This window comes from Artibeus jamaicensis, unplaced genomic scaffold, assembly GCF_021234435.1.
Source record: "Artibeus jamaicensis isolate MK-2021 breed Jamaican fruit bat unplaced genomic scaffold, CSHL_Jam_final contig_473, whole genome shotgun sequence".
NCBI lineage: Eukaryota > Metazoa > Chordata > Mammalia > Chiroptera > Phyllostomidae > Artibeus > Artibeus jamaicensis.
The window spans coordinates 1,866,389-1,891,251 of record NW_026521851.1 but is presented as its reverse complement, the minus strand read 5'-3'; the positions used below and the strand labels follow the sequence as shown (position 1 = coordinate 1,891,251).

At 40.7% G+C, this 24,863-nt stretch overlaps 2 protein-coding genes across 5 annotated transcripts in view; one reads left to right on the top strand and one right to left on the bottom strand.

The window, feature by feature from the left end:
- Positions 1–15,406, top strand: part of ERO1B (endoplasmic reticulum oxidoreductase 1 beta) — a 45,835-nt gene extending 30,429 nt beyond the window's left edge. Inside the window, exons 9-16 of one of the 4 annotated variants that reach the window (XM_037168159.2) lie at positions 518–529; positions 2,435–2,461; positions 4,783–4,875; positions 5,004–5,250; positions 6,025–6,094; positions 8,265–8,351; positions 8,851–8,984; positions 12,874–15,406. In XM_037168159.2, coding sequence (XP_037024054.2) covers positions 518–529; positions 2,435–2,461; positions 4,783–4,875; positions 5,004–5,250; positions 6,025–6,094; positions 8,265–8,351; positions 8,851–8,984; positions 12,874–12,934 — 731 coding nt within the window. In that variant the 3' untranslated portion in view covers positions 12,935–15,406. Of the gene's footprint in view, positions 1–517; positions 530–2,434; positions 2,462–4,782; positions 4,876–5,003; positions 5,251–6,024; positions 6,095–8,264; positions 8,352–8,850; positions 8,985–12,323; positions 12,828–12,873 lie in introns of those variants that run through there. The other 3 variants (XM_037168158.2, XM_053667876.1, XM_053667875.1) reach the window with 3 other exon arrangements.
- A 4,063-nt stretch (positions 15,407–19,469) lies between these two features.
- GPR137B (G protein-coupled receptor 137B) overlaps positions 19,470–24,863 on the bottom strand; it is a 45,755-nt gene continuing 40,361 nt past the window's right edge. Inside the window, exons 6-7 of the mRNA XM_037168160.2 lie at positions 24,095–24,219; positions 19,470–22,709 (exon numbers count right to left, since the gene is read on the bottom strand). Of these exons, the coding sequence (XP_037024055.2) occupies positions 22,589–22,709; positions 24,095–24,219 (246 nt within the window). The 3' untranslated portion in view covers positions 19,470–22,588. The remainder of the gene's footprint in view (positions 22,710–24,094; positions 24,220–24,863) is intronic.

Sequence of the window (24,863 nt, the reverse complement as noted above, 5' to 3'; positions counted from 1 at the left end):
ACAACCTCTGGGCTTCTGCAGCTGGCTTTCCAACAGCTTGTGAACAACTGAACCTTTTTTTTTTTTTTTTTACAAAAATGATAGGCAGTGGGGTTTCACTGGTTACAGTTTGGGAAGAACTTCTGTCAAGGCGTGTGGGCCTGGGAGCAGGAATTGAAAGGAGGAAGTGTCCCAGCAGGGAAAGGATGGTGTCCGAGAAAGCGCGGGATGATGTCCTGCACGGGGTGATGACGTGGGTGACCTCCTGTTAGTCACTGGTTGACACCAGTGGCCTTTGTGATTATTTGTAGTTGCTTTCTGATATGATTTACTGTGTGAAAAGTGAAAGTTGTGCTTTGGGGGCTGTACCCTCACTAAGAAGTCTCACTTGCGGGTGACTGCACTTGGACCGGGGTTCACGGTGTAAGTAGCAGTTGAGCACACAAGAAAGTTTTAACCCCACGTTAAAATGAACAGGATTAGAAGCTGAACTGTGTAAGACATTCTCTAAAATCTCGTCTACTGTTTTCTCTTTCAGGAGAAGATGACGGTGAGTTGAACGCTTGTGTTTTTGTTTCAAGTAGAGGGAGTGTTTTTAAAGATCAAAGTTTGGTTTTTCCCCTGATTCAAAAGAAAGCACTTATCTTATTTTTTTAGAAAATACCTACCAATAAATAATGACAAAAATTGAGTAGTTTTAGTAGTAGAAAGTTACCCTATGTTAAAAAAATATATAGATCATTTTCCTTTAATGTTTAGAATGGGAACCATGACCACATGACAACCTCTCCGTTTTCTGGTTGTTATAATCTACTTAGATGTGCTCTGAAGGAACAGAAATTAGGATAGTCTGACCAGATAATATGTCTTGTGACTTTTTTATTTTCTTATTGACTTTGAAATTTACAGCCTCAGATATTATCATATTTACTCTGATGAATAATACTAATTTATCAGCTGTGGGTTACTCAAGGTTACTAAATGACTATTGGTCATAAGATGCCTCCAAATTGCCTAAATACTTACTTCAAATGAATAGTTATTTTAAATCTACATTCAAGGGCATATTGTTCATAGTGATGTTGTGCAGGATAGAAAGATGTGTAAAAAGTGATGCCTTCCCTCTAGGAGCTGACATTATATAGCAAGAAGGATAAGCTCTATAAATGATGATAAAGAAGTACTAAGGTTGCAGGTTCAATCCCCAGTCAGGGCACATACAAGAATCAACAATAGATGCATAAATAAGTGGAACAACAAATCAGTGCTCCTCTCTCTCTCTAATTTTTTAAAAAAAGAAGTACTACACATACATAGCACAAATAGTCCATTAATATAGCTCTGTAGAGGTGCCAAAATTGTATTTCACTGGAGTGATCTGGGAAAGCCGAGGTGCTAGAAGTGGATAGGATGTGCTATTTGGAGAAATGGCATGGACCTAGGAACCAAGAAGGGAAAAATGGAGCATGTGTGGGCAGACACCCTGTGAGCAGTAGGAAAGACTTTATATAGGGGTAAATTAGAAAGGTGAGTAGAGGCCAGATTATTGAGAATCTCGGGAGCTAATAGGAACGTTAGCTGTTAGGGTTGTTTGAATAAAAAAGAGATATGATGATGAATGATCCTTAGTAAGAGGCTATTGAATGAATGAATCTGTAGGAAGATGTTGGAGTTTTGCAGTGGACCGACTCCCAGGAGGCACAGTCACTCCCCCTCATCTAATGTACCCCTAGATTCCCACTCAGCTCCTCTGTGTGCTGGGTTTCTTACCACACTTTGCTTTTCTCAGTTAAAATCAAACAAAATAAGGGTCAGTAACCCAGGAAGTGCATTAACTCTTTTCGTCTTGCCAACTGTCGCCTCATCTCTCAAAGTGATACGTTGGTCTAGAAACTGTTCTCTTATCGTGAGTACTCAGATCAGCTGGGGCCCTGCATGTTTAAGTTGTGGGCTTTGCTTAGTAATTATCTTAAAGATGAAGGGATTTAAAAATTGTCCCTTGAAAGTCAGTAGTCTTAGATAATTGAGGAAATATACCTAGCTTTACTGGATCAGGAAAAAATGGAATAATAATAAGATTTTTGTATTAATTATAATTCACTGTTTTTTTTTTCTGAAATTCTAAGAGTGCCATAGTTATCATCAAAAGCAAATTTAAGATTATTAAAGTCTCCCCCCAGACTTATGGATGTTTAAGCCTTCTAGTGAATAACATTTATGTAACATTTTGACTAAAGTGTTTTCTCAGAAATTTTACTAGTCAAAATATCATTTATAAGAGCATTCTTCTAATGCTTCAGTTACTTTTGGGATTTATTTTCACATGAAACAATGGAAATTTCTAAAGATATTCCTTAATCTGTCATAAAAATATTTATAGATAATTTATTCTAATATATAAATGACTTTAAATATTTTAACCTGATTCTGTGTGTATGTGTGTTCTTTTTTTAAGGAGAATCATTCTACACATGGCTAGAAGGTAAACTGTGTCTATGTTATAAATTAAATTTTCGCAAGAAATGTCTTGAGTTGTTGAACGTATTTTTGTAAATTTTAGGAGTCATTGCCTAGACAACTAATTTTGACAGTGTTTGAAAGGAAGTGACATGTTTTAGGTTATTATATTTCGGGACGCAGTTATTTGAAAATGTTGAAGCCAAAAGTCAGCATTATGGAAACACAGAGCAGACACTGTCACTGGGTCCCCAGGACACCCCCCAACCCCTTCCTCCCCAGGATGCCCCCCCAACCCCCTCTTCCCAGCCACGTCTAACAGCCACCACGCAGACCCAGCATTTCCAGTGGGACTTTTTACATACGAAGGGCAAAGTTGAATTCATAAGGTTTTAAACATGTTTTTTTTATACATGTTAATACAGTCTAAACTTGTCTATTTAATGGATTAGCCATATAGATCCCACTGTACCATATACTTTTGTATTATTATATTTTCTAATATTGAAGATATTAGGAATGTAAGATGTTATTAATAGAGAGCTGAAACACTGTAGGATTTTAACAATTGGATATATGATGCTTTTTAAAAAATTATCAAATTACCATTAATTTACAAAGCCAAAAGTTAAAATATAATAATGAAAGATAAGTAAGTTGAATGAAATAGGAAAACTGATATTTTATAGCCATAACCTGACAGGAACTGTAGAGTTAAACTAAGTAGTTAATTCTGTTGTACCTTTGCTTTCACCGAACTATGTACACATATTGGCCATTGTTAAGGTAACTGTTATAAATGCGTAGGTACAGCTAGGAGTCGTATTGATAAATGCTTATGTAGGAGAAGATGCTTAGCTCTGTTCAATTAGTTTTATTCTAAAGATATAAGTTGTGAAAAAGTAACATTTAGGCTATAAGAGGTGGTCAGAGATTCTGAATGTTGATGATGAGGGATGAGAATGATGTTTATGGGCAGTACTGGGTTTTGGGGTGTACTGTACCAACTGCTCTTGTCGAATCTGACTGACGGGAGTCCCTGTGGAAAGGACTCCTGTTTCCAGGCAACTGACTCACATTTTCTGAGGTTCAGTTTCTTCGTCTGGGGAATGAAAGCGGCCATAGCCATCCAACTGTGAGTGTGGGTTGAGCCTGTAGATCTTCCTTTAGCTGCCAGGTACTGTGTGTCCATGTGCCAAACTACACAGAAAACCTCATCCTTTTGTGAAAAGAAAAATCAGTGTCCTCTAATCAGTCCAGTTGCTGAAAATGAATTTGAATGAAATCAAATGCAGAAAAAAAAAGAACCACTTTCAAAACAGGGTAGTGAATTTGCTCTGCATTGTGAGAATTTGTCTTTTTACTTAAACATGGGAGTGAAGTGGCTGCTTGGGCCCAGCAGCCTGCAAGTGGGAGAAGCTGTCCAGCCAGAGCTGCCTAAGTGTGTTGTGTGACTGGCTGGAGGACCTTTTACTGTTACCATTTTGCTTGGAGTTGCCTGATTTTCATGTATATGGAAGTACATTTCCACTCCTCCCTTCTCACTTGTCCCCCATCCCCACTCAGGGCCTTTGTGGGCTTTGCCAGTTAGAGTTGCCTTCTAGGCTACCTGGTCTCATTTTGGGGCCTCTGCATCTTTACAAGCTTTGCTTTTCTCTGCTCTCCCTTCCCTAGACTTTAGACATTTTCCTGGATACAAGTCAGTGCTGCACACAGAGGTGTGGGGAGGAAAAGAAGGTGAACAATGTCAAATCGATCGTTTTGCTCTCTGATAACAGAGATTAGAGGTTGTACTGGAGGAGAAGTTAACACCTAATACTGTACCAAATTAAGTCAGATAGTTACCCTAAACATTCCAAACTGGCCATATACTTTTAGGAGGAAGCTACAAAACAATTTAATTTTTACATTTTGGTCTCCATCCATAACAATGGGAATATTTTAGCAAAATTTCTGAATTAGGGAATGAGATCTCAAGCTGTTGTTAAGCCAAACAAGACTTGATAATTACATTTGCTTTAGTTTAACCTAAACCATGAAAAACCTGTGCTGTTGCCTTTTGAGTAACCTGGGACCTGCCAAGTGCATCCAGAGTGTTGAACCCCCAGGAACCCACACTTTCTGTCTTATTCTGTGTCCAGTTATCATTCTGTCCACTCCATTTGGAAGTCAGAAGCTTATATTCTCACCTAGTGAGAGAATCTTGATCCGGTTTTTTCATAATATTCTTTGATTTACTCATAATGTCCTTGAATCTGAACTTTAAAAATAAGCCTGTGTACGTAATCTTCAGTATTTCTGTTATCTAAATGGATGTGATATCTTTATCAATATTTTTCTGAATAGGTTTGTGTCTGGAGAAAAGAGTCTTCTATAAGCTTATATCAGGACTTCATGCTAGTATCAACTTACATCTCTGCGCAAATTATCTTTTGGAAGGTAATCAGATTTTTACATGGAGATTTTGCCCTCTATTAGTGTGAAAATTGTTGGGGGTGAATATATATTTTCTATAGAGAAAAAAGTCCTATCTATTAAAAGTATATCATGTATTTCTCTCTCTTTAGAAACCTGGGGTAAACCTAGCTGGGGACCTAATATCAAAGAATTTAAACGCCGTTTTGACCCCGTGGAAACCAAGGGAGAAGGACCAAGAAGGTTAAAGAATCTGTACTTCTTATACTTAATTGAGCTGCGAGCTTTGTCAAAGGTGGCCCCGTATTTTGAGCGCTCGATCGTAGATCTTTACACAGGAAACGTGGAGGACGATGCCGACACAAAATCCCTCCTCCTGAGCATCTTCCAGGACACAAAGTAAGGATCCAGGCTGTGCGCGGGTTTGAATGAGGCAGCGCTTGAAACGCAACAGCAGCTGGCTTCTCACAGTTACTAGAAGAGAGAGGGTTAGAATGGAGAAGGGAGCGGTCGACAGAACCGCAGTCTTCAAGGTTTTTTTTCTAAAAATGTCTGCTGAAAATCATCTGTAACGTAGCATTGCAGTTCCACACTTGCGAATGGGCTATACTTTAAAATGTAGCTTTAAGTTGAACGCCACTTTAATGCTCTTTCTGCCAATTTCATACTCTTCTGGTCGCTCTTCAAGTTCAGATGGCAGCGTATGTTACCGTGTCTGTAGATCTCTGAGGGAACACCATTAGCCTTGCCTTCTACAATATGACCCTTTAAAAACTGCCGGGTCTAAAGCTTGAGCTTACTGCCGTTAAAATGAGCATGGAGGAATGTTGGATTAAAAGTGCTTAATGTAAACTATGGATTATGTTTTAAAAGGTGCTTTAAAATATTAACAGGGATGTACATTTTTCACATAAATTGTTTTTAGTTATTTTTTAGATTATTTTTCACATACTTTCTTAAAACATTACAAGCTTATACATTACAAAGCTGTCTTTATCTTGCTTTAGTCTATTATTGAATGGTTTATATGTGAACTGTTTGTCATTTTGCTGTTATAAACCTTACATATGAATAAATTATTAATTTAAATATATGGCTAAAAAATTCTACCAGAGCACTAATACACAGCAGTTGAATTTTGTCCGCAACTTAACAATGTTCTCCTCCCATCAGGTCCTTTCCCATGCACTTTGACGAGAAGTCCATGTTTGCAGGTGACAAAAAGGGGGCCAAGTCATTGAAGGTAAAACTGACTGGGGGACAGGGTGTGGGGAAGTTCACTGGCTATGTTTTAACCCCATTCGCCTGCACTGTCTTTCCCCGGCCCACCTTGTTGGAGCTGGTCTGATTGGGTACCCTGTGAATCATACAACGTCCCCTTCTCCACACTTGCTTCTCAGTTCCTCTCTTGTTTGACCAACTGCTTGGCGGGCACCGCTGCAACCAATGAGTGAGGCGCCTTTGTAAATGCCTCCGAGGGCAGTGGTCCAAGAGTTTTCTTACTTCAAAATCATATTGTCTTTAATCCCCATTGAACGCAATAAATAGCATATTTTTCTAAAGTTTCTTTTATGGAATGTTAATAATTTATGAAATTCTTAGGTTTTTGTCCTTGTGGACTAACATAAAAGGCAAAGATTTCCTATAACCTGAGATGTAAGAAGGAGAATATATTTTAGGAACATTATAAAGCTTCATGTGAGGAGGTCTTTGTTTTCCTGGGCTTACAGTCAGTACATTAAGGAATACATTGTACCCTTAGAATGTTATGAAAGTATTTGAAACAGGGTGGCAAGTAGTCCTCTAGTACAGGTTCACAGCCTTTTTATGCAATTCCAAAATCCAGAAGGCTCCAAAAACTGAATCATGTTTCTTGTTTTTGGTGTAAATTAGGTAACAAAACATAACTTGAATTGATGTAAGAATATTTATAGTCTTTTAAAAAAACTCTGCTTTGTAAATATTCTTTGATGTTGTGTAAATATTCTTACAGAAGCTTTAATATATTTGATTATGGGGTGTTGCCACATACTCTGGAGAAGTGTTTCTTAATAAATAGTGAATGTGCTGCTTTTGAAATCTGAAAAATTCTGAAACACATTCATCCCCAAGATATTTTAGATGTAGATATACTACATGAACTAAAAAGTTAGCACTGAGTGGTCTCCATTGGAAAGAGTTTCTTGGTATTTTGAAATGAAATAATTTAGCCACATGACATTTTAGTTTGGGAAGGCTGCTTTGTTTCATGGTTGTTTTAGAGGTATATTGCTATTTTGGCATTTAATATGATAATTCATTTTTTAATCTAAAGTGGTTAATTCATTTTTGTAATGCTTCCTATTTTCTACATATTTATACAAATATTATACTTTTGACCTTCAGAACGCCCTTGTGTAAAAGATATGACCACCATAATTAGGTATCATTTTATAGATGAGGAAGGTGAGGCTGATAAAGCACTAAGGTACGGCTAGCTGTCAGCTACAAAATGCTGGAAATTTTGTTTGCTATTTTCTGAAGACGTGCATAGTAGAACTTAAGTTTATTTTTCCATCTGCTTCAAAAAACATGAAATGCATGAGGCTGCAGAGCAAAGGAGTTTTTGTGTTGTACTTATATCGTCTTGGTTTGGCCAGGGTACTGGTTCCTCCGGGCTTGTGGTAGCCAGTTTTCAGGTGACGCATGTCTAGCTGCATGCAACAAAATGTTCACCTCGGTTCAGTAAAATGATTTTTATTTCCAAATTTGCCATGTGAAAAAGATAAAGAAACTTTCTCTTAACTAGTGTTGTCCTCAAGTAACATGAGCCTGCCCTTAGTCACAAGAACACGTACAGGTGCCCACAGGCAGGAGCCTCCCCGTGTGACACAACCCCAGGGCCCTTTCCTGAGGGGCCACCCTAGTGGATCTGGGGCTGTGAGACTCTGCCCCCCCACCCACCCGCATTCAGCCTGTGATCACCCGTGCTGGTGTTACAAGCAGTGTGGTACTAGGGAGAGAGGCAGGGATCAGCATTGTTCTAGGGTGAGTTTTCCAATTTAGACTCACACAAGGCAATCCGTCAAAAGTAAGTGAAGCATAGTGTAGCCATTTACCGCTGGTCGTACGCACATAGTAAGTAAGTGGAGGCAGCTGTGAAGTCCTGAAAGTAAAGACTGGGTATTACTTACTTTCGTGTTGATGCTTTGCATAGAGTTGCCCCTCGGCGAAGTTTGTTGAATTAATACGTGGACTGAATTTTCTAAATTTTCATTCATGTTTTATGCTGTACAGTTTCAAATAGTTTTCTTCATCACTGTTGAAAAACAACTCATTCGCCAAAACTTCAAAACTTTTCCTTCCTATAATTCAGACACAGGCAGTGTCATTTTAAATGTGTAATTAGAACACAAATATTTTCTGCACATTAGGAGGAATTCCGGTTACACTTCAAGAACATCTCCCGTATAATGGACTGCGTTGGATGCGACAAATGCAGGCTGTGGGGGAAGTTACAGGTGTGTGTCGTCTTCTGTTTGGAACTCTTACTCACCTCACATCTTCCCACTGAGGAGCAGAAACTTTTTGTTAAAGGCTCTCACTGTTCACTGAATTAGAGATCTGAAGTGTGGTTTTTCTGTATTATTGATGAAAAAAGTTAATATGAAACTCCGTGGCTTATATGTGTATGTGTAAGGGCATTTTTCCTGTTACTCTATGTTAATGATTTTGGGTCAGAGCATCTGTTTCTATTGATATAATCTCAAATTCATTTCTGAAGTTGGTGGTTATAAATAGAGTATGTCAGTATTTTATATGCCGTGCACGGTGTATATAAATTTATCACGTGCACGGTCCGTGAGGAAGTAGAAACTGCATTTTGCATAGTTTAGTAACATGGTGAAGTTCAGTTCCTCTGCGTTTCCGGACTCTCATCTTAGTAACTGAGTATTCCTGTCAGCCTTCACAGTGGTCATGGTGTGATTTTGACTGTAAGTTTATCGCTATTTGCTTTAGACTCAGGGTTTAGGAACTGCCCTGAAGATACTATTCTCTGAAAAAGAAATCCAGAAGCTTCCAGAGAACAGCCCGTCGAAAGGCTTCCAACTCACTCGTCAGGAGATAGTTGCTCTTTTAAATGCTTTTGGAAGGTAAGGTGGGACTGGTTTCTCTGCTGCTTCCAGCCAAATGCAAGGTCCTCTCTGCTGAGGTAGTGTGTTTTGCGGACAAAGAGAAAATTTTTATCAAATATTATTATGGCTGTACTCAAAAGCCAATTTCTCTATAGCTCACCACACTTGTTCACCACTGTTTCCCAGTTTGCCTTTCAGTTGTTTGGGGAAGAAATTCTCCCCTGATATTATGCTCCTTAACTGACCATCTCACATGTCCTTTGTTCAAGAACGATGGCTGTTGGAGAGCTTGGGGGAAGGGTGCCGAAGGAAAGAGAGATGACACCTTTCAGCTGCTTCATTTCTTCAACTGAGGAGGCATTTTTCATTTTTTTAAAAAAAATTTTGTTTATTTATCTCTAGAGGGGAAGGGAAGGAGAGAGGGAGAGAAATATCAATGTGTGGTTGCCTCTCGTATGTCCCCTGTTGGGAACTGGCCTGCAACCCAGGCATGTGCCCTGACTGGGAATCGAACCACGCCTCTTTGGTTTGCAGGCCTGTGCTCAGTCCACAGAGCTACACCATCCAGGGCTAAGGAGGCATTTTTCTTTCACTCATTCTTACCCCACTTTTTCTGTACACAGATATATAGTTTACTTTCTGTTTATACCACAGATGGTTTCAAAAATAATTTGAATTTGCCGGTAGAGATACATGCAGTACCAACTGAGTAATGCAGAACAGAAGGAACAGAATTAGAGAAAAATAATACTAAGCTACCATGGGAAAAAATACAAAAAATTCAACTTCAGAAAGAATTTTTTAATAAGTAGAGAACCAAGTGATGCAGAGATTATTTCTTATGTTTCCTTAAAATGCATTTTTAAGCTAAAAAAAGGCAGTTAAATTAAAAATAAATTAGTTGCTCATTCCTTGTCTTAATAGCAAAGATTTCATTTGTTGGCTCCCTATATTTGAAGACGACTGTGTAAGCGGAGGTTTCAAATAAAATAGACATAGAATGTCCATCTGTAATTGGCATTTCATGAAAAATTCAGTCCACCCACTTATGAGGCCTACAGTAAGATAAAACAGGAGAAAATTAATTTAAAATTTAATTTAATTGAAAAAGACTTTTTAACAACTTGAACACTTTCAACCAAATACAATTAAATTGAGAAAGATGCAGATGTTAACTTTCTCAGAATTTCTCATCTTCCTGCTCTAGTTCTACTGGACAGCCGGTCTTGCCTCTGTTGTTCTCTAGAGGGCGCTGGACTCAGAGCCAGGGCTGTGGGCGCCCTGGACCCTGCTGCACCCTGTGCTCCATCCAGAGTGTGAGCACCCACAAATCACCTGCCTCTGTCTGCTGTCTGCTCATTCTGCAAAGTGAGGCAGACGCAAACCTCCCTCACAGAGTTCCCCCTGAAGGTACAAGGTGGTTATATATGACAGCACCTCTTAAACTCCAAGGTGCTGCCTGAATCCCGTGGCAGTGTGGGTGTTGGTGGGGGTGATTCACAAACACCACTGGGTGGTTAGAGCGCTTCTTATTTTTCTGACTAGACGAGATAGGAGAAACCTGTCTTCTCTTAGGGTTGATGACACTGAGGGTGGGCTGGTCACACAGAGGTACAGCCTAATTTAATCTTTTCCTCCCCAGGGAAAAACAAAGAGTGCCTGCCATTCTTCTTTTACATTCAGTTGAGCTGTATTGTTTCCTCCATATAGAGTCTATACATTTCTTACTTCTCCCTTAATGAATGTTACAGTTCTTAATAATTAATGGGATCCATTAACTTCCTTCTATGTTCCACTTAATTATCATACCATTTAAATAATGAATTTTGGCCATGCTGACGCACAAAATTAATGTTAACTTTGGGGAGTATATGCACTAGTCTTTCTTAAGTATGCTGGTGGTTTTCTCTGTCTGATAACCTGTTTAATACAGTTAATATCTGTTTAATTAATACCTCAGGGCGCCCAGCACAACGTGGCTTTATCATGTGATGCTAGTGGGCAGAGACATACAATGAGCATTGCCTTTGGTTCTGGCCACTGAGTCCTGGAGAATGTGGTTTCTTTTTTTAAAGATTTTATTTATTTATCTTTAGAGAGGAAGGGAAGGAGAGAAGGAGAGAAACACCAATGTATGGTTGCCTCTCGTGAGTCCCCCTGCTGGGAACTGGCCTGCAACCCAGGCATGTGCCCTGGCTGGGAATCGAACCGCGATTGTGTGGCTCTCAGGCCCGCGCTCAATCCACTGAGCTACACCAGCCAGGGCCAGAATGTGGTTTCTTTATCTCGACTACAAGGGTCTTTCCTATACTAGCAGCCCTTTTTGATAGTTTCATTGTTTATATCAAATGGTTTATTTTCCCGGGAATAGACATATGGCATAAATATACCGACTGGATATTAGTGTATTTTAGTGCCTCTCTAAAAGGGTAAAGTAATAGGTAGACGCATGCCTTCCTGTGTCTATTAGAATAATACTGGAGAAGGTGGAAACATCTTTTGGGTGATAAACTGGGAGGTCTGGACGGCACCTCCCCAGACACTGCACTGCAGTGCGGGGCAGCTTGTGGTCCCAGGAGAGGGGACACCCGTAGTTAAGGTAACCGTCGGGTTCCCTGATCCTCTCTCTGCCTAAACCAGACGTGGAGTGTAGTCTCCACATTCTGAGCCCATCTGCTATTTACTAAGCTCTCTTCTTTAGTGAGTTAGGCCTTGGGCTCTTTGCTGCATCTTCATGTATATTTTGGTAGGTTTTTTTTTTAAACAGCTGATGTGTTGAGGTACAGCATATGATTTTAGACATTTATTTTGTTTAATAACCATATTGTGTTTTCCTAATAATTAAAATCTGTTTCAGTCCTTTAATATTCTGATGGTTACAGTAAGAATTCATTTTCTATGAATCCCACAACCTGTCAGAATATAGAGACAATGAATGGTTTTGAGACCTCAGAGAGCCTGAGTTTGTTGAGCAGCCATATGGTACTGGATCTGATGAACTGGTTGGAATGCACCCACCAGCTGGCCGCGGCTGGGAAGTAACTTGATCTGTTTGAGCCTCTGCCCTCCTGAAATATAAAATCAGAGTTAATTTTATCCACCTTGTAGGGTTTTTTTTAACAGTTAATGAGGTTATGTGTTGACGTGCTAGCTAGAACATTGCCTGGCATAACCTAAGCTCTCGGTATAGGAAAAGTTATCATTTATTAAGTATTTAGAGTAAAGAAAGGAGCTGACTACTGCATACTATATCATCTTCAGTTATAGAAAGAAGACATTAGATATTTGTTGTATCCACCCTGACTTGTACATAAGGATAATTGAGCTTATAGAATTATTTTGTGGTTCCCATTCCAGAGTTTTCCTGCTGGACCTGGGACCTGAAGCATTTTATTCATTCATCCTTATTTGTTTATCGAACACCATAAATGTGGGATTCAGCAGTGGGCAATACAAACAGAATCTTTACCTTGAAAGATTTGGGAACTAACAGTATAAAACAAATTAGTGTGTTTGGGGAGCAGCAAGAAAGGAGCAGACATCTGGTGAGAAATGCGCAAAATGAATTTATGGACTAAGTGTACATGTTTTAAGATTCTTTCTGATAATAAATTACTCTTGTCACTGTTCCTCTCATTAATGTATTAAAAATAAGAAATAACTGGCTTCCTTTGCCCCTTCTTAACCAAGACTGAAGAACCATAGCCCTGTGTTTTATTAATGCTTAATAAGTAATTATAGCCTACTTAATTTAAAATGAAAGCTTCAGTGTTCAGTGTTGAATGCATTCTTTTATTCTGGATTTTGCTTTTGAATTATAGCTCATGTACAATATCGATCATTCGAAATATCATATTAGCTATGCATATCATATTAGCTGTACTAATATGTTTTTTTCCTCCAATAGGCTTTCTACAAGTATAAGAGAGTTACAGAATTTTAAAGTCTTATTACAACACAGTAGGTAATAAAGGCTTATTATATGTCTAATTAGAGACATAAAGAGACTACGTCAGAACTTTTACTCCTGGACATTCAGCAAAAGGAGACTAATCTTCAGAGGCTTCAAGAATTCTGAACTCGTAAAGAGAAAATTCAAATGTTCACTTGAATATTTATGATTCTTAATAGACTGTCCATTAAAGGTATTTATAAAAGAAGTATATACTTTTAAAACATGTAAGTTATGCTAATTCTGTGTTTAATTTCATGTTTCCATCTGTTGAATATTCTGCTGTTTGTTTAGAATTGGTTTTGCTCTTGTTTTATTATGCTTTATTTCCAGTTGTCAAACTGAAATGACTGTGTCTGCATCCTAGTAACACTGTCAACTGTCTGTTAGGGAAAAGGGGATCCAGGGAACAAGCGTCGTTTAGGGCCGGTCTCCGGGTGACACGGCTCTGACGTGTGGGCAGCCTTGCCTGGCTCCGTGTCACCTTGGAGGATGTGCAGGTTATTTGGGTGATGACTGGCCCTTCCAGTGTGTGGTTTCAGAAGTTACTGAAGAAGCCTCAGGACTTCAGCTTCAATTTCATTGGCTATTATCTCAGTTTTTAGTGGCTGTTGTAGTTTTGGTTTGGTCTAAAGGACCTGCTGCAGCAAAGGTAAGTAAGTGCTGTCCCCTGTGCCACCAAGACCAATTTCCTGTGTGGACAGGGCAGGGAGAGCTCTTTACTCGGAACCTGGACATGAGTTTCTTTTGATTTTGTGTTTCTTTGTTTCTACTCCAATTTCAGACATTCTCATTTACTCTAAAAACAAAACAAGAAAATGCATAAATATTTAAGTTTCCATCTTGATAAAATTTGAATGGGATTTTATGGGTTTATACTGCCAATTTAAAACATAGTATGCACAACATTTACTACTTTAAATTAAAGTAAGCATTTGTGAAGGATTTTATTTTAGAACACAATCTATGCAATCCCCACAATCTGATTTTCATTGGTGGGGGTGTAAGCAGGTAGAGCAGTTTGAGACTCTTAAGCACCCCTCCCCCTACTATGTCTCTGTAGCCCTAGTACATAAATGGTACTTCAAGTGATTTGTACCAACAGATGACGCATTTCTCCTGAACAGTCATTTTCTAAACCTGGATTTAAATATCCTCAATATTTAAAGTACTGATTCTTTAAAAATATGTCAGCAGATGCAACGTTAAAGATGCTAGTAGATGCAGGGTGGTTAATTTGGAAGGTTGCATCTATGTGGAAGTGATGTGGGTGCAAAATAGAGTTTTTCCCTAGACTCTTCAGTCTTATGAAGTAAATAAGTGCTCTTAAACCCATTCTCTTCTCCTGCAAAAGTCTGAAGTGTGTTCGTTGTGTAGCGGTGTGTTTTTTAACTGTTTAGTTGGCTCGCCCCTCTTTTAAAAATATGTAGTCACCCTTGGAGGGAGAGATGTGGTTGGACAGAGGAAGGTCTCACTAGCTAATTATTTTCTTACCCAATTTCTAATCTTTATAGAGCTGGGGTTTTATTGTTGATGGTGATGGTGGTTTTTTTTTTAAGTCAAATAAAATGGGCTGGCTTGATTAGAGCCTTCTCCACTTTTTCTTTCCATTTTTAAGATGCAAGTATATGCTGGGAGAGGGGAACCTTCAGGTAGATGTGAAGTGAATAAGTAAAATTGCTGGTAAATTAATAAGAATTCTTCTTAGTGTTCCTTCACAGTTTAAAAAAATGTGAGTTTTGTACTTTGTCTGTTTTTACTGTAAGTTTAAAAATCTTTTTGGTAGTGTTTCTTCACTGTTCCCTTGGTTAAAGGTAAAGCCTATTATTTATTTAAACTCTTACTAGAAAAAACCCTTGGCCATTCCCATTTATTGCTTTTTTCCCCCTTTTACTTTGATTTGCTTCAAGCCCCTTTAGGAAAAAATTGTGTATTAGAGTGAGTTCTAGGAAATCCAAAAGTCTAGTTAAGTTCTTTTCAAAATTTACACAAATTTTTTCACTACCAAAAAAAATAAACAAATGAAGTATGTTAAGCTGAAATTTATATTAACTTTATTTTACTATTTTACCATAAATTAGACAATGGGGTGCAGCCTACATTTTTGTGTCTCTGTATTTCTTAAGTAATTGTGTAAGCTCTAAGAAACTCTGTTTTGTGAGCCTGTTGATGTTTTATTGTTCATGTGACAGCACCTGTTTTTCCAGTCTGAGCACCTTTTGTTGTGAAGTGGTCGTAAGAGTATTGATTGCTTTGTAAAAACGCTTGGCTGGTAATGCCTCTTGGCATCTAATCTTTATCTCACCACCTAGTTTGAACATCCAGCACTTGACAATATAATGACAGAAATGATTGTACCAGTGGATGAAGTAATGAAAATGAAGAAAAGGAAAAGAACCCTTCCTTCCATGGCATGAGTTTTTTGATTTTTTTAAGTGGCATTTATGTAAGTTAGAAATACTATATATTAAAATTGGTAAAGTTTGAACATTTCTCCTGTGTTGATTCTTAGACTATGAGGAGGATCAGATAGCTTTCAGTTTTGAAATCTGGTTAAGTCAAACATTTTGACATTGTGAATTACTCAGTACTTGCAGTCTCTGTGTACCCAAAACCCTGCGCCATGTTGTCCATCTTTACCTAGAGGCCATTCATTGGGTCTCAGAAAGGACAGCTGGTTTGGTCTTCGTGAGCACTGCCTCAGCTAGGAACTTGGGCTACACCATAAACCTCTCCGCAGTTTGCAAGCTCAGGTGCCTGCAGAAACCATAGATGCTCACCAGAGCAGACTGGGCATGTGGGATTGTGGAAGTTACTCGGTAAAACAAAACCCAGACACACATGCAAGTTATGGGTGCTTTATTTTAAGTAATAGCTACAGGTGCACCTTTGATTTTGAACAGAATTGTAAGTAATGTCCTCTCGTACCCACCATATAGTAGAAAATGTGAATTAAAGTAAATGTTTCTGTCGTCTTTTTTTGGTTTTTTTTCCTCCTTTTTCAATGTTTCCTTTTTTGAGATGAGGATTTTATTATAATTTGTGGAGAAAGGAGGAAATCTTGAGTAGTCTGAGGCTGTCCCTTCTCATCATGATGGCAGCCCGCAGGTGAGGGGCTCTACATGGAGGATTCCACCCTCACAGCTGCGCAGTGGACAGATATGATCACTTCTGCTCACAGACACGAATGCTGAGGGTAAGAGAGGCTAAGTCCTGCATCTACACTCACAAATCCCTGGGTGGTTGTGGGACCGGAATCTGGAACCAGGAAGTCTGACTCTAAGGCCTCCTCAGAATGCGCTACATCTGTGTCATTTTATAAGTTGGTCTATTACCATTCCACTAACTATTGGGGACTTTCAGCATTTTGCACGCCCCTGGTCAGTGCAAAATGAGCGTCTTTTGAATTGTATTGAGTTATCAGGCTTTTTAAGTATATTTAAGTTTTTGAACAGGTAATACATTCGCATGATTCAAAAACCAAAAAATAGAAAAGCTCTGTGGTAGAATGTTTTCTTTGTATCCAATACTGCGCACCTTACCCCTGCTTCTCCAAAAATAACCTCTGGTCTTGGTTCCTTATGACTTCATTCATACTGTTTTAGACATATATAAACAAATAGGAACGTGAAGTCTTATTTTTTCCCTAGTTTTTACACAGAGTGGTATCATGTATATACTGTTTGCTTTTTTCCCCCACTTAAGTTTTCTTGGCAGAATTCCATGTCACTAGATAGCTTACTCGCATTTTCTTTTTTTCTATAACTGCTTGGTATTCCATTATATGAACATGTAATCATTTAACCAGTCCCCTATTAATGGGAATTTGGGTATTTCCCAAATCTCTTACATATCATTTCACATGCATATAATTATGCACTTGTAGGATTTGGGGATAAAAGACCATCTGCATTTGTAGGTTTGAAAGACTTTAGAACATTGCCCTCCATGGGTGGAAGCAGCCCATCCCCACACCCACCTGTAATTCAGACAATGCCTGCTCACCCACCAACTTACAACACAGGTGTTGTTCAAAACTCTGATATTTGCCATTGTGATATATGCAAATTACACACCCGTGTACTTTAGTTTGTATTTTTATTACAAGGTTGGCTCCCATTAATCTTTGAGCCCTTGGTATTTCCTTTGCGTTCTTTTCTTTCACTCATTTTCATACGGTGTGGTTGATCGATTCATGAACTCGCAGGAGTGCTTTCTCGGGTTAGGGATGTTAGTCCTGTCACTGTAATGAGCTAAAAATGTTTCCAATGTATCATCTTTGGACTTTGCTTTAGTGATTTCTGGACTGTAAGTCATACTTAGAATGCCCTTTCACTCCACAGCAATAATGTACCTATATTTTCTTCTGGAACTTTTACCACTTAGTTTGTTTGATCTAAATTTTTATTCCTTTGGAGTGTATCCCAGATGGTTACCCAGCTACTTCAGTATCACTTATTGGACTGTTTTCCTTTCCTTACCTGTGTGAGATGCTGCATTTATCATACCCAAAGTCCCATGAGGACTTGGCTCTGTATTTGGGTTCTTTCTATTTCACTGGTCTATTTACTGATGCACTTCACTGTTTTCATTACTCGGGGTCTGTGTTCTAATATCTGGTTCATTGGTCCCAACTCATTCCCCCTCCATTTTCTTTTACAGTTTTCTTTAGTTGTTCTTGTTTATTCCACATGGGTTTTAAAAAACCCTTTAACATTATGGATCATGCTAAAACTCCGCCCTACTCAGTGTCTTCTCACTAGGGTTGCATTTTTAACCACTTAATGTGTCCCTGTTCTTTTAATTTGATACTTTACTAGATATTTTCTTTTTACTGCCTGTTGTGTTATTTCCCAAGAGGTGAGGGGAGAGGCAAGACATGGCATGTCTATATAGATAGAATTTTACCTCATTGCTTCTAAGATTTAGCTTCTAATTTGAGAACTACATGTAGAATCCTTATTTCCTTTTTTATTCCAGTATGAATTTTGTCCAAAAGTTGGGTATTTATAAATATTATACCCGTTAAGTCAGCACAGGTGGCTGCAAGTGCAGGTACAAGGAGTTAGCTTAGACGATGTCACTGGAAGAACAGGGTCTGACTACACGCACTGTTCTAGGAGTTGGGGATGTGAAAAAAAACAGACAGGGATTCCTGCCAGTGTGAAACAGGGGAATTCTGCAGCCAGACTAGGTCCCATCTCGTTTAGAGAGATGCACCCAGAGAAGAGTATCGACTGAGGGGGAACAGCTCACACAGAAGCAGGTCCAGTGGAGGTGCCCTCCATCTGAACGGCTTAGTGTCTGCTTGATGGCGCCATCCAGGTGTCGCAGATGGATTGAAATTGTCCATGTAACGCCCCTGGTCAGTGCAAAATGAGCATTCACCTTCTGATATAATTTAATTTTCTACATGGATTTCCTTCACCCCATATCCCCCCAAATGGGGAAGTGTGCTGCTCCCATGGACAGGTTTTAGTCAGCAAACCTGATGCCCAGACCCTGGGCCAGTGAACTCACCAAGAGTACTTGACACCAGATGGTCCTGGTCAGTTTATCCTAAATATGCCCTTTTATACCTTAGTTAATGCCCTCCAGGACCACCTTGACTTGGAATTGTAAAGAGATGGAGGAGCTGTGTTGTAGGGGACCAGGTTCCTGGGAAATTGAGGCTCAGAGCCAAGGAAGGCCACAGATCTAGCTGAAGAGAGCAGCCCTCGGGGCTCCTGTTCTGACCACATTCAAGTTCGGCGGCAGAAGATCTGTCCTGGAGACAGGGTCTAATGTTCTGAGTGGTAGAGCAGCCAAGGTCCAAAGGGCAGGCCAGGTTTGCAGGCTACAGGATTAACATTGGCAAGGTGTAATTATTTCCAGGAAAACAAAGGACAGGCCCCAGCCACAGGCCAAGGAGTCCAGCTTTGGGGGAACTGGGCAGACACCCTTAGGGTTTGCTGAGTCACTGCATTTGGATCTGAGGACTCTGAAGCCCAACTAGATGACCTGGGCAGCAAGTCTCAGAACTCCACACTGGATGGATGCCATCAGTGCCCAGGCCCAGAGGAGCTGGGGACAGGTATGGGAAAGCAACAGAGGATTTCAAGGTATTTGGTGCAAGGGCTTTTCCCACATCTCTGCTAAGGGCCAAGAGGAGGGCTGCCCTCAGGGTATTGCTGAGTTTGCAGACTGGACCCGGGGCACATGGCAAGTCCCAAGCCCGGTGTCCATCATATAATATGCACTTGGTAGACAATAACTGAATTCCACTCCCTCGTCCTCGGTGTCCCTTTCTAAATAAATGTTTCCTCACTTAATCAGCTCATTGATAGTCTTTTTTTTTTTTTTTTTAAATATTTTCTTTATTTATTTTTCAAGAGAGGGGAAGGGAAGGAGAAAGAGTGGGAGAGAAATATCAATGTGTGGTTTCCTCTCATGCGTCCCCTGCCGGGAACTGGCCTGCAACCCAGGCATGTGCCCTAACTGGGAATCGAACCGCGATACTCTGGTTCGCAGGCCCGCGCTCAATCCACTGAGCTACGCCAGCCAGGGCTCATTGATAGTCTTTGATGAGAATTCCACTGTTTGCCTGAAGCTTTCCAAAAGCTCCTCCCTGTGGACTGTGAGAGGTCTGAAGTAGCCCTATGCACAGTTAGAAATGTTTTTGATAAGTAAAATTCTCCCTCATGTGGAGTGAAAGATGGAAATGTGTATTAGCTGTGTTTTCAGTCAGATCCCATGAGTCTACATTTTACCATGCTGCAGTCTGAAGGGGCGCAAGGTGTTTTTTTTTAACCAAGTCTCTTCCACTGGAAATCTTGATAAAGTTTCAAATATTTAGATCCATTTATTTCTAATGTAAGTTCACCTTTATCGTCAAAAATAAAAACAATATTGTAGTGATATCCATTGGGTAACTAACTATAAGTGGGAACCCTTTTCTCAAAGCACTTCTCACTCTTGGGTGCACTAATGCTTAGTCCTCTCCTCTCAGTAGGGGTTGAGCGCTCAAGGCCACTGAAAGCAGTTCTTGGGGATTTCTGTAAAACAGGAAACCCCTGACAGTGTCCTAGAGACTGCCTGACCTTTGCAGCTGAACATGGTAACTTGCAGTTAACCACGTGCCTGACATGCCCAAGTGGGAAGTGTCCTGTGACTGCTGTGTATATTGTAAGATAAAATTTAAGAGTCCACAGCCCTGTGGGTAACACACCCTGGACATTTTAATCATCAGCTCAATTAAATGGGTTAATTGTAAAAATGAGAAAGAGTTGAAGATGTCCACTCTGCAGTTGGCTGTTCCACAGAATTCCAACAGCTGCTCAGAAACCTGACAGGCGTTGGAATTCGTGGGGAATCAGGAGAGATGGGTGATGGTACAAAATGCACGAGGATACTGGCTCTTCTCCGTACATTCTTCCCTTTAATTTCCTCATGTGTCCTTAAAAATCAAGACATTTGGGTGCTTTCAGGACGGAAATCGCCATTCCTTGCCTTTTCTTAGCCTTTAACCATTCCACGTAAGGAGTTGCTTTGTTTGTTAGTGTACTTAGCAGCACAAGAAACTAAAGGAAGTTTTGGTTTTCCTTTCCATCCAAATCTGCCCCATATTCACAGGGTGTATATGACCATGTATTACAAGAGAAAAATAGTTTGATACATAGTTTTTAATATTCTAGATGTGTTTAATACTCTAGATGTGCTTTAGCGTTATTTTTAAAAAGAGAAAAATGGGCACTTAGAACATTTTTATCCTTTCTAATGAAAAAAGAATAGTTCAAATAAATACTAGTAGCTTCATCACAAAAACAGATTATGGTTTTTACCAGTAAATGCTAGGTATTTCAATTTTCTTGCCAGTAATAACAGAATAATAAAGTATCATAGGATAGATGTAATAACTACATAGTTTTAGTGATATTTTAATCACTGTATTCTTTAAAAACATCTCTATCCTTGAATGGGCAGCATGTCCCAAAAGCCTGATTTAAAGGAGCTCCAAGCATATGCCAGCTCTGCTTGTAAATTCCCCTAAGGATCAGTCACAAAGATGGGTGACAAATGGCAGGGGTGTTCTTAGAGCTATTAACAACTTCTATCTTAGGGTGACCTGAATAATCAGTGCAAATTTGCTTCAGTGCAGAACTTCCCCTGAAGTAACTATTTTACATGATGTATGACTCTTCCACAAACTGAAAGGCGAGAAAGAGGGTTAAATGCAGGGAAGAGATGCTCTGCACAAATGAAAACCCAGTCGTGGCCTGTTTAAAACTGGAGATAGATCCAGTTGTAAATCCCTTCGAGATGAGAGAAGGTGGGCTTGGTGTCTGTGCAATCAGTGCCCAGAGATGAATTATTCCTGAAGGGCAAAACGGGGTTTCCTCGTGGAGGCGGGACTTTCGGGCAAGACCGAGTTCCTTTCACCTCCCCAAGCGGCGAGACTCCGGTCAGAGCAGAGTCTGCCCCTCTGCCAACACCACTTCCTTTCGCACCTCGTTTCTGTGTAGCCTCCGTAAAGAGCCACAATCTCCTATCACAGGCAGTTTTACAACTGCAGAATACGAGCATATATGTGAGATTTTGGAATGGCACTTGTGGTTGGAGAACTAGTATTTCCTGGTGTTGCTCTCCAATTAGAGAACACAGCAGCAGCCAACCCGGAGTGCCCTTCACGTGGTGGAGGCGGAAGTCACGTGAGGGAGCCCGCGCTTCTCCCACGTGAAGCGCCGCGGAGCCAGCTACTGAAAAATAAAGGGTGTTGTTTTAAATGTGGGTGGAGATTAAGGGAACCAGTTAGGGTTCCATGCTGCCTTCCGGCTCAAGGGCCCCGGGGTCTTTCTTACTGACCCCCTATGAGAGCCCCTTGGAGTTCCTGCAGCGGCAGGGGCGTTCCGTGCGCGGGAAAGGCGCGCCCCTGCTGTGGTCCTGAGGTAATTCCGCTTCACAGAGCTGAAGAAAGGCTGTACACCTCTGAGGGGAGCGGAGGAGGTTTACGGGTGTGAGTCAGCACTACCAACACCTTCGACATCATCATCTGAGTGTACCCACTAGCGCCCTCCTGAAGAGTACCAGACTTTTGGCAAAATTGGTTTTCTTGGAGGGACCAACTATCTGGGTCTTAAACCGTAAGGAGCCAGGGAGCTCATACTTGGCCTGTTGACATTCTGCTAGAGTGTCACCCTCGCCACTGGAGCCGTGCATAGAGGCTGCCAGCGCGGAGGCCAGGATCCGAGTGAAGAGGTAAGGATTCGAGGAATGCTTTAGTCCAAAAGCCTAAAAAAGCCCTCAGACCATATACTGTTTACTTTTAAAGTGAGTTATGCATAAAAGTCTGTGCAAACTGTAACATTGCAGTAACATTCTCAAAACCCCCTGCTATATTTTAGCACTACTATTTAAGTTATATAAAATACATTTTTATAAAAGTATGGAATTTTTGAAGTTTAAATTATACCCACTGAAATAGGCAGCCAGGCTCCCTTTTTAGTACTAAACTAAGGTTTTGTCAATCTAAAATTTAGATTCTAAGTTATTGCTTAGTCCTGTGGAGCCCTTAGAAACCTATAACAAATAAAAATCAAGTCCTACTTCTTAAGGAAAAGTGCCCTAAAGAGTGAGCTGTCATTAAGTTAGTCTTCCTGAAGTTTTCCACCCGAGGAATTGTCCACGAAACCGTTCACTGGTGCTGCCCATGGCTGGGCTTGTCAGGATCCAAACTTGAGTCTGGTGGCAGAGTTCCTGCTGGAACCAGGAAGCTGTTGGCTTGGTGTCCCCAGTCATAGTAGTCTGGAGCAAAACTTAAAAAGAAAGAGGTATTTCAGTGAAACACTGTGCTTATTACCAATGACATGTCTGCTTTAGGTAAATAGCACTGGGATTCTGTGTGAACTCCTGGCAATTTCAAGGTTTTTAAAGGCAGCTTCTTGTCGCCCATTTTTCCACCAGACAGTGCTTTGTGCAGTAGCTAGAAGTCCACTCACAACAGTCTACTGAGCTCTTCAGAGCTCACCAGTACAGTGTTACTGGACCATAAACCAATCACAGTGTATAACAAAATGTTAGCAACAAACCGCATCTGAATCCCAACACAGAGGGCAAATGGTTCTCTAACTGTTGTGCCTTTGGACAGGTAACTTTCAGTTTTATCACCTGTGACTATCTTGTCGGGCTTTTTTAAGTTAATACCTATAAAATGCTTAGAACAGTATTTTAATATACAATGAGCACTCGATAATGTGCAATTGTTGTTATTTCCTTCTGTGGAGGGACAGGGGTCTTTTTTTTCCTCCACGTAGGTAGTGAGGACTCGCTCAGCTCTGCTGCTCCTGGCAGGTGAGGGTGCACACAGAGGAACATACATGGCAAGCAGGAAGTGCAGCCGGGTGACTGGGTAAGGGAACAGTGTTACAGGAAGAAGGTCAGGACAACTTTGGACATGGGCTCTCCATTATGGACTCACTTCCGGATGACCCATATCCCCTACATCTTGGATGGGTCTGCTTTGCTTTTGCCCAAGCACCATTTTTTGTTCCATCTGACCAGGCCTTCTGCTACCCGGCCCACTTAGGAAGCAGTGTGTTCTCCCAGGTTCTCACTCCACTCCCCAGTCCCTAAAACACTGGCCCTTTTCTTCAGAGCTCTTTTATGGTTTTCTCAGGGCTTCTACATCTTCTTTTTCATTTCCTCCTGGAAGGAGGGGACAGGAAGGGTTTTACATAAAATGTTAATGATAGGTCTTTAAACCCATAAAGGACTGCCTACAATCAGCTTTTACTTCTAAGTGGCCTGAAGCTTCCCTTCCACAAGAACAGTGCGAGGTCCTGGGGACACCAAGCACTGGGTTGGCAGTTGTCCTCCCCTCCTCATCCTAGGGGCCTCAAAGTCCCAGAGGCACAGTTTGGAAGAGGGACATGACAATTACTGGGCAGTGGTGTGTGGCTGAGGAAAGGAGACAGGAGCCCCAGGGGCTGCCACCCTCCTGTCTGCAGAATGTGCCTGTGACCTGGCCCAGGTAAGAAGTACATGACTGTGGGAGGGGCTGTGCTCTGGCTACAGGTTGCCTCGCGTGCAGGTTTCTCACTCAGCCCTGGTTTCAGGGCTCCCGTGCAGGCGGTTTTTCCTGCTGCAGTCCATTTCACTGGGGCAGCCCTCACCATGCCTCTCACACGGGGGAGGGGCTTACCTTCCCTGGAGTCCCTGGGGGGCAATGTTCCAGGCAAGATCATCATCACTGTCATATCTTCGGGGGTTGTCAAAGAAGTAGGATCTGGGGCTGAATCCATGGCTGGGGACCATCCCAGGACTGGTCTAGAAAGATAGCTGCTAGGTTAGTGCATGTTCACACACTGGGCATCCCACCAGGCAAAGAACAACAAGACCTCTTGCGGGAGACACAGGATGCTCTGCTCCTCCAGACAGAGGCCCTCTGTCCACGGTCGTGTCCGTTTCACTCGCTTTTATTATAAGAGGCTCTATTTCTTTACTTAGTGTGGACAAAATCTTTCAGATCTCTGCTGACAACAATGAATTCTCCAAGTATCAATCCCTTAATGAAAAAACAGACAATGCCTAAACCAGCCAGACCAGACAGTCCCACTTTGGATCTAAACCTGTATAATAAAGCGAGCATTTACAATTTAAAATAATGAAATAATGATGGTGAAATAATTCTGAAAATGTTCCTTATTGCCTTCCATACCCTGCCTCTCTAATTATTTCATCCTGTTTCTGTTCCCAAGCCGAGTTTACCTCTCAAAGAATTTCAAAAGACTGGTTCCGAGTAGGTAGGTCAGGACTATACGATATGGCAAACCAAGTGTGGCATAGAAACCAGCAGTTGTCTGACATCCTTGTATATGCACAGTGGCCCATTTAAAAGTTAACCAACAGAGAATGAACCCAAGTTGTTATGGAAGGTATCCATATGTGAATCCCTGCTTCTCTACGACAAA